A 14,134-nucleotide genomic window follows, 5' to 3' on the forward strand; every position below is an offset into this window, starting at 1 on the left:
ACCCTTGCAGCTTTTTCCGGGGAAACCTTTTTTTTGCAACACCTTTTAGCAGGAAAGATTTTATCTTTAAAAAAAAAATCAGTTTTCCTGAATAGCTTAGAAAAGGGCTATGAATAGAAATGGATACATATCCCTGCATAGCTATCACACCAGATAATCCTGCTTTTTGTTATAATAAGCATGCACTTTCAGGGGTCAAGGGTGGAAGAAATTCGTTTCCACCCTTTATATAAATACAGGCAATGCATCCCACAAATATTAACCTTATGCAAGACACTCTAAGAGGCAGTTTGCAGTAACAACCTCTCCTGCAGAGCAAGAGGGAGTGAGGTGAGGGAGAAGGAATGGCATATTGGCAACTGGAGAGATGAAGAAGGGCAGACTGCAATTCTACATGGTAACTAAGAGGATCTGTAGCCTCTGAAGTGCAATTTAAACTCAAATCCACTGGGATTAGATGTACTAGGCTCCAAGCATCCCATTAAAGAGCTGAAATTGTATATGAAAGTCCCTTGTATTATTATTCCTGGCATCAAAATAGAGATTTACAGCGTTTCAGAAACAGTGACTGACAAAACCAGCTAGTTAGAAGCTGCAAATGCATCCTTATTTTTCCCTCAAACCACCAGGGATTTAACAATCCTAAAGATGAGGACATAAGTGATTACAGGACTGCACCTTACAGTGTTTAAAAAGACAGTTTGCTGTTTCAACACAGCCCTTAGGCACGGCTCACTGAAAGGACTTCAGCAGTCTGGGAGCCATTTTTCCAGCCAAGGAGCTGAATATTTGGGATCCACCCTTTAAATGCTGTTAGGAGTGCAATACCCCTAACCATGTCTTCCCCAAAGGGATGGGACAGGTATTTCAGACAGCAAAGATAGGTGGGTTTCTCTTTCTTTCTTCCTGTTTAATTTTTCCTTTTTGTTTACTTAAATTTCTAGATGCAAGTTTGCACAAAACACACATCTAAGACAACCTCATGTCATCTAAAAGCAGAATAATTTTAGTGCCAAAGCTGGTCCATGACCTTAAATTAGATTGTTTGCCCTTGCAGCCCAATGACAGTGCAAGACTGTTTGATGGTAGTTTGACTTTACATACACTTAGGAAAAAAAATAAATTAAAAGGAATAAATCTTTGTTGCATGTCTTTGTACACAAAGGCTTTGAAGCTGAACTCCCACATGGTGTGAGGACAATGAGCAGCATTTGATTATCAGCGATTTTAAAGCAGAGCAGTTTTTCAGGACTGGTTAAAAAAAAAGTAAAATAAAAATATCAATAAGTCATGGTGCTTTCAGTCTGCCAGGAGACTGATTGTGGGGCAGGATCACTGAGATATTATTGAACTGTGCCACTCACAGGCTGCTCCCAGAGACAATAAGTACAATTACAGAGTAATGGTGTCTCTTCCATGAGTGTCACTTGCAGAACCACCTGCGTGGAGCATTTCACCCCAACCGAGGACCCAGCAAAGCCCAGCTCTGCTGTGAGAGCCAGACTGTGAGAGCTTTCTGAGCCACACTGCTCTGCCTGTCCCCTGCAGGTACCTGCACACCCTGAAGCCACCTGGGGACCTCCTAGAGGCTTTAAGCTTCCCCTCCGTCACTTCCTACAGCAGCCTGTGCATCTCCCTGGCTGTCCTGATGGACAGACAGACTGACACCTCCTGTCTCACCACACTCCTGCATCCCAGAGTGATCTGTTCCATCCTCCCTTTCCACCCAGCTCACATCCTAATCCTTCCAGCACTGATTAACCGATTTGTAATTCCCAGAGCTTTCCAAGTTGCCTTGAACAAGAGGTTTCTGCTCCCAGAAAGAGACTGCAATTAGAGAAGGATCCAGAACTGCAATTACAAGGGATCTAAAAGGTCCCTCTGTTTAAAAATCCAGCTGTTTCTGTACCCAGTGAAACAATTAATTCTGCAACTGAACGCAGAGGGGCTTAAAATGCTTTTAAATGCAATGCTCTTGCTTTGTTAAAAGGCAACAATAGCATTTTGAAGGGAAAATACTCATCAGAAGAGACTTGCAGGAGTCAAAAAGGTTCATGAAGGTCCTTCCATTCTCTTTAGGCTCTTTAGAAGCATTCAGTCATTATGAAATTAGTGCTTCTGGCTGCCAAAAGACTTGCTGAAGGTTGTGCTGCTGAATCCCAGCCCAGTTGGCACCCAAGCAGTGGATATGAAAACTGCAATGGCAATTTGGGTTATAGGGACATCTGGCAGGGAGCTGCAAGAATGATTAGGGGCCTGAGAAGAAAATCAGTCCCAAAGGGAAGCAAGTGGGATGTAAATAGAATAGACAGCATGATTATTTTGAAGCATTTAGAAGCTTATAACATTTTTTTTAAAAACAGAATTAGAGGGAAAATACAATATCCAGATACAATGAATGAGATTGTGATGGTGATGGTGAGGAGGGAGCTGTAACTTAGGAGGAGAAGGTGGGGCTTTATTTGTTTTTATTAGAAGGGTTTGTGCCCACAGGGGTTTGAGACTCCCAGTGGCACAATTCCTATGTGTGAATTTAGCCAGCTACCTCCAGGTGTAATGCAGGACCTGACACCACTAACTCAAGTTAATAAAGTGATAACACTTAATAAATACTTTGCAGGGAATTTTTCTTTAATAAATGCTCAGAGGCCTTTGTGTTTCTTTCTCCTCAATTTCAGCAACACAATTGCAGAGCTTCCAGAGAGCTGCAAATTCACTGGAAGATCATTGACTCTCCCAGGACAGAGCAGAATTCCCAGTGACACCAGTAACAGTGTACAGGAATTGTGTGGGTTCCATCTGCAGGGATCCATCCCCATGTTCCAAAAGGAGCAAACCACCCTGACAGTGCCCTGGCCATTTGTCCCTGTTGTGCTCTCCTGTATTTTTATCTCCAGCCCATGGACTTGTCTCAGGCTTCCATGGACAGTGCAAAGGTTCTGTAGGAATTGTTATATGGAAGAAGGGCCAGGAAAGGACAACATTTCATTGTGACAACCTCCAGGCACTTTGGTTCTCAGGGTGTTTCCAGCAGTCGGATGTTCATCCTTTAGGAGATGAGGGGGAGTAGGAAAAGGAGGAAGAGTTTGAATTCACCTTGACTTCTCTTTGTCTCCAGCTGCCAAATATGCAGAGAGTCATTATCAGAAAAGAAAAATTTGTTTGTGACTCCGCTGAGACTGGAGCAATGAAATGACTTCAGGGGCAAAGGCACTGTCATGATGCATCACAACCCTGCAGGCATTAAAGTGTCTCATGCAGCTGCTCAGCCAGAAAAGCTGCTCAGATTGCTGAAGTCCTTTCAACAAGCTGAGCCCAAGGCAATATTTTAGTAAGAAACTGCTTCTTTAAAAATTAAAAGGAGTTATTTTTGCATCATTTGCATCATTTGACTTGGGTTATTTTAAATATGTTCTGTTATAGGTCACCTGTGTTGCCAGAAAAAAATGAACTTGTCACTGATTCTATCCAGATTAATTCCTTTAAAACACACCCAGGTTTATTGCCTAATTCCTTACACGGACACCCTCAAAGACCATGAAATGATGAGGGTTGGTTCTATTTTAGCACTGACAGATGATTTGCACCCCGCACGCATTTCCTCAAGTGTCTCAACAGTGACCAACAATGACTCCAGGCTTAGTCAAGGATTTCAGCCTGGCTGAAATGACACTAAATTAGCAAGAGGAAATTCTCTTCATCTCTTTAGCGTTGCTGTATCAGACTCAGCCTGGCCTTTGTGAGCCACATGATGACCTCAAAGTGAAGTTACAGGAGAAAGTTTCACCCGTTGCTCATGCTGGAGTGTAAGATCTCAGTGATGTTAAACCTGCTTCCCATTTGACTGTGACAGAGAGAGCCAGTGCTAGTAATGACAACTGGGAGTGCCAAATCACAGGACATCCTGTCCCAAATGGAGGGGCTGGGTGGGAAGAGGAAAGGGGAGAACCTCATTGGCAGTGGCAGAGCTGCTTCTTGCACCTGTGGCTTTCCTAAATTGAGTTTGTACAAAAAGCACGAAACACAGTGAAATATTGGTTCTTGCCCCTCTGTGTCAGAAAATGCTGCACAAGCCACAGTGAGGGGTTTTATGTCACCATAAAAACAAAATTATTTTTACTTTCTCTAATCTTACAGAGGTAAATACTGAACCCATAAACTGACACACTCAGCCACTACTGGTGCACCAGTATTTCTGCTATTTAATCCAAATGCCTTCACCTTCTCTTGTAGGACTGTATTTCATTTCATATGATCCCTTCAAGAGTCCTCCTCTTACATTGCTGTTCCACGTATTTGGGTGTACATGACATTATGAAGAGTTTCATCAGGAGCACGACAGCAGTAACATCTCCTTACCTTCACAGGAAACACCACCTCTGATACACTCCAGAATCACATTTAATTGTTTATTTCTCATCCAGCACAGGAAGGTCAGTGATCACCCCATACCCTACTCTGTCTACACTTTGTTCATCATCAGAGAAATTGTTGGGATAGACAAATATTTTCATTGAAATGTTCAAAAAGAGATAATCCATTCTGCTGATACTGCCAGGAAGTGCTGTGAGTGGTGGGAGGCAAAGAGGAATCAGTTACAGTGTGTTGGTATAAAACTCAGCAGTGTTTTACCTCAAGAAGAAAAAAAAGAAAAAAAACAGACCTTGGAGCTACTGCAGAAGGAAACAGGACACCTGAGACATGGGGAAATGTGTGGTCTCTCAATTTGCCACAAATATTGGAAAGAAATCTTTCTTTTTTGAACTGGGAAATTTTTTCAGTGGTAGCAACAGACTATCTTGAAGATTCTTATCTATTTTAATCAGGCTTCTTTTAGCACCTGCTGAGATCTCTCAGAGCTCAGGATTGGCTTAAACACACATGAAAAGGGCCCTGTGGCACGTATTCCTTGAAAACAATCTGTTCTTCTCACCTCATAGAGTGTAATGATGCCATTTGTCTCATTTGGAGGCTTCCACTGAACGTAGATCTTCTCTTCAAAAGGTCCTCCTTGGATAGATTCCAAGGGAACGGGTCCAGGAACTGCAGGAGGAAAAAAAAACCCCAACAAACTGTGTTAAAAACTCCACCAGCTCCAGCTGCACACACACGAGACACCAAAAGGCCACCAGACAGAAAGCTGAACGTTAAAAATAAATAAATAAAATTAAAAATTAAAATCCCTCAAGGCACTACCATTACCAAGCTACTATCAATGTGAAAGGCTTATTTTTCAACTTTTGGTTCAAATAACAATACTCTAAATGTAACCACTAAGTGATAAATAAAATCAGAACCCATGAAAATATGACATTAATTTCAGTATGATTTTATTCCAGTACAGCAGAGCAGCAGCAAGGAATTTAATTTGTCCTTCTCCACCCATACAAGAGCAGAATTCTCCACCTGAACAGCCAGGCTGCACCTTGGCATGGAGATGCACACCTTTATCAGTAGGAAAGATTGATTGGCTTAGTAAAGTAACAATGTGAGATTTATATTTCATTACAGCTACAAGGCCACCTCAAAAATCCACCTACTCCGGCAAAATGTTAATGCTGTGGGAGATAACCAACTAAATGCACTCCCAAGCCTGTCAGATAAAAACCCTGCTCGTTTTTCTGAAAGATCTGCCATCCTTTTGTGTCTCCCCATGTGATGTATGGGGCTGGAGGAGCCACTTTCAGCTGAGAGAAACTTAGGAGAGGAGCCCAGGCAGAGGAATTTAGTCCTTGGTCTGAAATAGCTCAGGTGGGATAACAAGGCTTTGAAGCTTTCCATCAGTTCCTCTAGAAAACTGTTCTTTTATATCCACAACCATTCTTTTATACCCACAATTAATTTTGCTTCTGAGATCTCTATAAAATGTGAAGTTCCAGAAGATCAAGAAGCTTTAAGAAAAGCTACACTCTGGAAAGGAGGGAACTACACCTTTTTTTGGGGATGCCTTCTTTTGTGTGGAGGCACAAGAAAAATCAATAAGTACCAGGATTGCATTTGCCCATATGATAAAGGAAGCTGCTGGGTGGCTCAGAACAGGACAAATTAAATCTACAACTGCTGCTCAGACTGGTGTCAGTCATGCCCAAGCACTCCAGGGACCTTTGCCCTTTCAAGAACATGGCTGTGAAATGGAAATCATTTAAACTTACAAGTTTTACACTCAAAACAAACACACTGTCCAGAGAAGCTGCACCAGCCTTGTGGGACGGAGGGTTGTGCTGTTATTTACCACTTGAAGGTGAGTCTTCACTCAAAACCAACCAACTGACCCCACCACTGCAAGAGCCTGAACAAGAGATATGGGACTGTAGGTGGCTCTTTAAAGGTGCTGTTTATTCCACAGATTGAAGTCACAGCAGTCCTGGGCTGTGGCTAACAGAGCCAAGCCTAAAGCTGTCAGCATCAGCTCACAGGCCAAATCTGAAGCCACTTTAGCTCTGGTTACAGTGTGTTATATAGTTTTCTTTACTGAGCATCTTAATACATAAAACCAATCAGCATCATACACAATACCTTTACATTTACCTATAGCCCATCATAACTACTGTCATTTCCATATTATGTTACAGTTTAAGTTTAAAGTTGTTTATCAGTTTTCTTGCAGTGGTAAATTCTTAGACCTTTTTTCTACTTGGTAAAAACATGTCTTTTGTTTGCCTATGGTATCTTTTGCTTTTCTTGCTTGCTCAAAACATCTTTGTTTATGGTCAACATATCCATTGCACCGGCCATAAAACCTCTTCCCAACTCGACATAACCTTTGCCTTCTTAGTTGTCCATTAACAACTGGCTCAGCATTTCTAGCTTTAGACATCCTTTATTCTTATATATAAAAACTTGGTCCTGTCTCTATTCCACTTTCAGGTTTTACATTCAGAGAGCCTTCTGCTAAGCATTTGTATCTGTAAAACTTTCCTGAAAACTTTCATCTTTCCCAACACAGCACAACTTGTAGCCCTGGTTTCGTGCCTGAGATGTTTTGGTTCTCTGAAATTCTTTTCTCAGGGAATTTTCTGTAAACAAGGGTTTTTGTAACTGTAACTTTGTTTATATTCTTTCTCTAGGAGGGACTTCTTGATGTCCCTCTGGTCTGACCAATGTGAGTGAAGAGGTTTGTCTTTGTTTCACCAATCAAATTGATCTGTGTAGAATAGTATAAAAGGGAGACATATCCCAAAAATAAAAGAATCATTTTCAGCCTTCTGAAGTCAGAGTCTGTGTCATTGTAGTGTTCAACAGCATCAACAACTCACCATCCTCCTCCGTCTGCACCACCAGCTCCTCGCTTTCCATCCTGCCCTCGGGGTTGGAGAGGGCCAGCCTCAGGCGGATGGTCATGAAGGGCCGGAGCCCCCTCAGGGTGTAGTGGGAGGAGGTCTGGATGAGCTCCTCGGCCTCGAATTTCTGCTGGTTGAAGACGTACTGGTAGTGCACGGTGAGGTTGTAGCTGTGGCAGCGCGTGACGGCGTAGCCGAAGGGCTCCCACTGCAGCGTCAGCTGCCGCGCGCGGATGTCCACCACCTCCACGTGCTGCGGGCCGTGCACAGGGTCTGCGGGGCGGGAGGGGAATAAAAACAGTTTGACATTGGTTATGCTGCAAAATACGTGTTATTAAAATAAATACATATAGATAAATATGTGTTATAAAATAAATAAATAGGTATTATGTGGAGTCACTTCTGCCATTAAAGGCGTTTCCAAGTGCCTTGCCCAGGAAAGAGAGTGAATTCAAGTCTCAGCTTTGAATTCAGCTCCATGAATTCCTGCCACCTCCAAACCCACTCTGCTCACACTGAAGCCCCAGAGAGAAAGAATCAAGACTAAAGGATCATCCCAGTGTCCCCTCATCTGTTAAACTCCTGGATGTTCTGGCAATGGAGTGTACAGGCAGATCCTGCCACTCATCAGTAAGTTTTCTGAGTCATCTCAACCTTGTGCCAATAAAACTTTAATTTCAGACCATCTCCACGCCTTGGTCCCATCAAAGTTTCTTTGCTCTTTATTATTCTTTTTAGAGTATCTGGCTGAGGTACACTTTGAATATTCATGTGGAGGAATCATTTTCACCTGCTGTTCCTTAATTTATTTTTAACAGCCTAACTCAAATGCTCTGACTACACTCTGCCCTTTATATAAAATATAAATGCATGTGCCACCAGACATGTAGATATAAAGAATGAAGGATGACTGAGTAAAATCAGTGTTTGAGGTAAGTCAGAGCATAAAAATTCTACAGATGTTAGTTTGTTTATCTGACATTTCTTCAACTTGTATTTGCTCTTTTACTCAATATATATCTGAACAAGGTAATCAGAAAATTCATAATTTCACATAAAGTTTATTAATTTATAGCACAATTCAGGGTTCTCCTCACTTCTCATTGTTTCTCACAACTTCAACCTATGAAAAGAAAATGTTTTCATGGGAATAAAAAAGTTGGAAGGACTTCTGAATACCAGTCACACTTCTCTGAGAGATAATTAAAGTGGGAAAAAACCCTTCTAGTAATTCTTGAAAGCAAAGCACACGCAGCAGCCCCCCTGACTTCAATCTACTCATGCATAAGCAGAAAATACATTTTAACAACCTGCATATTCTGTATTACTGCTAAAAATCCCCTAAGGACTGGCAATGGGAAAGTATTCTGCATCTTTTTATAGATATACACATGTGCAGACACTTTGGAAATGGGATGGATATTAAAAGACCAGAGGTCTAAAGCTGGCAAATGGTTTAGGTTTTCCTATAAATCCTGTCAATCCCTCAGCATCCAGAAAACACCTCTTAAAAGTGAGCCCTTAACTCTGTGTGTCGAACAACAAAAAAAGATTAATTTAGAAATTAGGAAATTTTTATGCATGAATATATGCACATATACTTAGCATGAGGTGCTAAGCATTCATTTTCTGTAAATCCCTGAAATTTATGTTTCAGCAGATGAGTTGTGCAGATAAATTAGGTCAACAAAAGAATGGTTCTCTGAAAATATTCAGCTTCCTGAACAGTAAAGGTAATCCCAAGCCTCATTCCAACATGCATCCAAAGGAAAGAAAAGCCAAAGCAAATGCAGGTATTTGTCCTGCTGAACTCTGCATTTCACCAAGCACTCAACTGCAGAGCCCAACTCAGGACGTGGCTGAGATGAAGCAAAAACATTTCACAGAAATGCAGTAAGACCGCTGAAAATGGCAATTCACACCCATGTTAATGTTATACTGCCTTTATTTTATTTTTAAATTACAATTATTTGCTTTAAAAGAGTCACGTTATGGAGTGAATCAGCAATTAGAGAGGGTGCTTAATTAATGGATGTCAGATATGCTGACTGGACCTGTGAGTAAGGAACAACCTGATCATCACCTCACCAAGTCTGCCCAAAGCTCGGTTAGGGAAGATTCCCTTTCCCTTTCCCTTTCCCTTTCCCTTTCCCTTTCCCTTTCCCTTTCCCTTTCCCTTTCCCTTTCCCTTTCCCTGTCCTTTCTTCTCACAACCAGCTTCTAAACCTGCTCTAAACTTTGCTGGAAATGCTGTGAGCTCCAGCACACCCACTCACGGTTTGACCATCCAGTCTCTGGATGGAGTAACCAGCTTGTGAACCACAGATGAGTTTGGTTACAGAGCAAGAAGGTAAAACCCATAGTGCAGACCCCACTACACCACATTTTCCCCAAGAATCATCTGTTATCAGGCTGACAGTCCAAACCAGGTCTCAAACACCCATGTCCTGAGGTGTCCCTGGCTGCAAGTGTAGAGATAGAGATCTGGTGGCCACCTAGATAAGCAGAGGGAGAATAAGTAAGTAAAAACTACCTAAATTTTAGGTTCTGAAAGGAAGAAATCAAACTGGAATGAAACCAACAACTAGAAGATGGCCCTGGAAAGCTTTATATTGTCTCCAGTTTTTGTCTCTTGGTTTCAATCTCCTTTTTTTTTTTTTCCTGAATACTGAGACTATATAATTTTGAAAATGTTTTCCTGTTGCCACACTGATTTCCTCCCCAGCAGAAGCCATTGAAACCTCCTTTTTCAGGATGACATTTTGTATTGTTGTTTTTAAAGGGCAGTGATCCTACTGTCCTCTCTGTATAATTCCTGCTGCCTATTAGCTCTGTGAGTGCTCAGTCTCAAAAGGTCTGTAGCACCTATTCCTGGGACCTTTCTAACATCACCTTTTCCATAATGTTTTCTTCCAAAAGATAAGGCAAATTTATGATTCATGCACTATTCTCTGGTAGTGCTGATATTTGAAACCGGACAAGTGTCTCCATTTCTCTATTCTTGGAATGATAGCTTCAAAATAATGCAAGAAAATATCTGAAAAGTAGTAACTTTGCACTTGGCTAGTGGAATAAAGCTGCTAATACATATCTCAGCTTCACCTATACAAAGATATCCACCAAAGCAAGATAGAAACAGACTAGTCCAATCTTAATACTTAAGAGATCAGATATTGGTGTAAACCGTATACCTTGAAGTAAAACTTTCTATGTGTCCTAAGAGCTTGGGGGAAAAAAAAAGGAAATTCTTAAGCAGCTTAAGCAATGAAACAGCTGCCACAGATCTACTGAAACGAGTCCTGAACCCACGCAAGGAAAATTGCAGTCTCTGGGATTTCACTGTGCAAATGCTGTATTTTTATTTCAGCCTGCTTGAACCATTAATTACATTTTGAACGTTCACATCAAAGTCAAGGACTGAACAGCGTTTTTTAATACCTCATCACCCACTGATGCTTTGCTACCTTTCATTACTCTGGTGGGCTGCAGCAAACACTCAGCAGCCAGGAACCTTCCTGGAATTCTTGCGATGTGCAAGTCTGGAGCTTAAATCCTATGAGAGGCTGAGGGAGCTGGGAAGGGGCTGAGCCTGGAGAAAAGGAGCTCAGGGGGGACCTTGTGGCTCTGCACAAGTCCCTGACAGGAGGGGACAGCCGGGGGGGTCGGGCTCTACTCCCAGGGAACAGGGACAGGAGGAGAGGGAACGGCCTCAGGGTGGGCCAGGGGAGGCTCAGGGTGGACAGCAGCAGGAATTTCTTCATAGAAAGGATGGTTAAACTTTGGCAGTGGCTGCCCAGGGAGCTTTTGGAGTCACAACCCCTGGAGGGATTTAAAATACATGTAGCTGTAGAGCAGCTGAGGACATGGTTTAATAGGGGGATTGGCAGTCCTGGGTCAACACTTGGACTTGATCTTAAAGGGTTTTCCAATCTAAATGACTTGATGATTCTGAATAGTCTGAATGACACAAACTTTCCAGTGATCCTTCAGTGGAATCTGTGTTCTCAGTCCAGGTAAAAAGACATTGTTGAGAAAACAATGTCCAGAGACTGCTTTTTCTGCCATCAGAATTTCACAGAAAAGCTGACTTTTAAGGCCAGTTTTGCTCATTCCTTATTGAGTTTCACACAGCTCATTTTGTTCTCTGCTTTCAAGGTGAGGAATAGGAAAGAAAAGGTTGGTTTATATTATCAATAACAATTGTCAGAGCTCTGTAACCCTCCATCAGGGGAAGAACAGAGGAAAGGAAGTCGTGGGGGGACACTGGGGCTTGAACACAGAGCTCAAGTCGAGGAGTGAAGTTAAACACAGACAATCAGCTGCTGCCCCCGGGTTAAGTACCTGCTGCAGGAGCCTAATTGCAAGAAATTGCTGCTGTCAGTAAAGACATGACAGCGAGTGGAGATGTCCCTCCTCATCTGGGGCCCTGTGCCTGTGTCCCCTGACCCTATGGAGAGCAGGAGGCAGAGTTTATTAGCAGTGCACTGATTAAATTCTGTTTCCCAGCAGCAGGTTACAGACACTGAGGATGCACAAAGGGAAGAAAAAGGAGCGTGGCGTGAGCAGCAGCTTTGAATCCTGAAGTGATACTTTCAGATACAGAAAGAGAGAGGAAACAGGTGTAACTATGAATTCTGCCTTCCCCTCTGAACACCCACACTGAGGTCATCAGTCAGTCACTCGAACCAGCAGAGGCCATCCAGAATCTGGGCACCCCAGTAAAGTCCCCAGCCCTTCCCCTGGGCAGACTGGGAGGAGATAAGGAGAGAATTGGGTGCACTGGTAGCTGGTAACACCACCAAAACCTGTGTTCTCCAAACTACCAGCATGGTACAGCCAATCTCTGTAGCCCAGGAGAAATTTAAATTCATTTTTATTTACAAAACATAAATTTGGCAGCATTCACAGAGTGGTGGAGAAGTGCACAGAATATTTCACTCCCACAATAAATTGAAACAGGGGCCATTTTTCAAGCAACAGCACCAAAACTCATAATCACAGAATCTCTGCAAGGCTTGGGTTGGCAGGGACCTTGAGGATAACCTCGTTCCAAGCCCCCTGCCATGAGCAGGGACACTTTGCTCTGGAGCAGGAGCTGCAAGCCTCACGCAGCCTGGCCTGCAACCAGCAGTTAGAAGGTTTCCTTTGTGTTTTTCAAAGACAGTGTTCTTGGTCTACAGATGGAAGACCAAACAGAAATGTATCCAACAATGATTTTATTAAGGGTGTTAGATAAAAGCTGAAGCCTTTTCTCTCTCTCCCCTTTATTCCCTGTTCCTCATCTTCCTCCCTTCATCTCCACAGGATGAAATAAGCCCAGGGAGACACATCTACTATGAAAAAATGCAGCAAGGCAAACAGAGCAAAAATAATCCAGAGGTTTATCTTCAATGCAAAATTCACAGGTGTGTGGTGGTTCAGGGTAAACCCAACCCCTCCACAGAGTGTGCTGCTCATCTCCTCAGAGATCCTGACAGAAGAATTGTCCCACCAACACCTTCCAGAGCCTCATCCCATGCACAGACACCTCTGAGTGATGGACAACCCTGTCCATCCCTGAAGTGCAACGTGTCCTCCTGTGCCAGTTCCTCTGCTGAGCCCCACAGCCCTCACAGCTCTGCCCATCCCATTTCAATGCCTCTGAGCCAAAATGTGGCACAAATACCTTTGCAGACATGACAGGTGAAAACACTGATTAAACAGAGTTCACCAGTCTTGCAGTGCTGTGAAAGTGTTTTGGCTTTGCCCTTCTCTGGAGGAAAGAACATCTCCCCAAATATTTGGATCTAATTTTTACTTTCTTTTAAACCACTTCAGATATCATCACTGGTCCAAAAGTGGTGCAGACAGAGCTGAAAGTAGGCAATTATACAAAAGGGGGTGTTTTGAAAGACTTGCAACAGAGAAAAGAGAAGAAAAGAGTGAGACTGACACAATAAAATCAGCAGAGAACAACCTGTTTGTGAGGCCTTCAATCAGTACTGCCCAAACCTTCACAAAGAAATAGGTGTCATTACAGCTGATAAACTAAACCAGGCTATTTTAGGGCAATAAAGAAGGAGGAATGCTGCCACAATACTAGAAAAGAAATAGGAATAAATTAGATAATGGAGTATGTGGTTAGGTAAGCCAAGGACAGAGTCTCTCCACAACTAACACAATAATTTGAATTCAGTTAACTGCAAATCCTCTTCTTTTATATTTTTATTGATCTGGTTTTATTTCAGTTGCAAATTTGACTTAGAATTCTGCACTGAAAGACACCCAAGATTTGAAAATACATATTAAAAAATACTTCATACATCACAAATCCCATAAAACATCCTCTAATCTCAGATTTCTACTTTCTTAAAGAGAACCAAACAAAACGAACAAGTTTAAAACAACCCCAATCCTCTTAAATGGATCTCAGATCTACATGGACTCCTCCATTTGATACAAAGTGTGCCTGTGACAGTCCCAGCCCAAATGCAGGTGCTGGCCAAGGGCACAGGGGGGCAGAGCTGTGGAGAGCAGGAGCTGAGTGCCAGCACAGCCTTCCCACTGCTGCCCCAGCACTGCTGCAGCCACAGCTGAGCTGCCAAAGCTCCACTTGTAAACAACTTCAAGATAATTAAGCATTGCTTTTTAAAAAAAGGTTTATTAGCATCTATTTAAAGGAATTTTTTTTCATTACATTATGAAATGGCAAAATGAGAGCTTGCTTTCTTCTATACCCCAAACCTGTTGTGCCCTAACGCACTTAAAAAATAACAATTTAAAAGAACAATAAAGGGTAATTACTGATTTTATTAAAAACATCTATCACGGATACACATAGCAGTGGCATTCCGTGGCTGGGAACAAAATGTACA

At 42.3% G+C, this 14,134-nt stretch overlaps 1 protein-coding gene across 1 annotated transcript in view; it reads right to left on the minus strand.

Annotated features, from left to right (window-relative positions):
* Window positions 1-14,134, minus strand: part of PTPRT (protein tyrosine phosphatase receptor type T) — a gene marked incomplete at its 5' end in the record, with an annotated part of 254,562 nt that overhangs the window by 122,069 nt on the left and 118,359 nt on the right. Inside the window, 2 exons of the mRNA XM_083873197.1 lie at window positions 4,934-5,043; window positions 7,257-7,553. Of these exons, the coding sequence (XP_083729323.1) occupies window positions 4,934-5,043; window positions 7,257-7,553 (407 nt within the window). The remainder of the gene's footprint in view (window positions 1-4,933; window positions 5,044-7,256; window positions 7,554-14,134) is intronic.

The sequence above is a fragment of the Zosterops lateralis genome (genome assembly GCF_965231275.1).
Source record: "Zosterops lateralis genome assembly, chromosome: 16".
NCBI lineage: Eukaryota > Metazoa > Chordata > Aves > Passeriformes > Zosteropidae > Zosterops > Zosterops lateralis.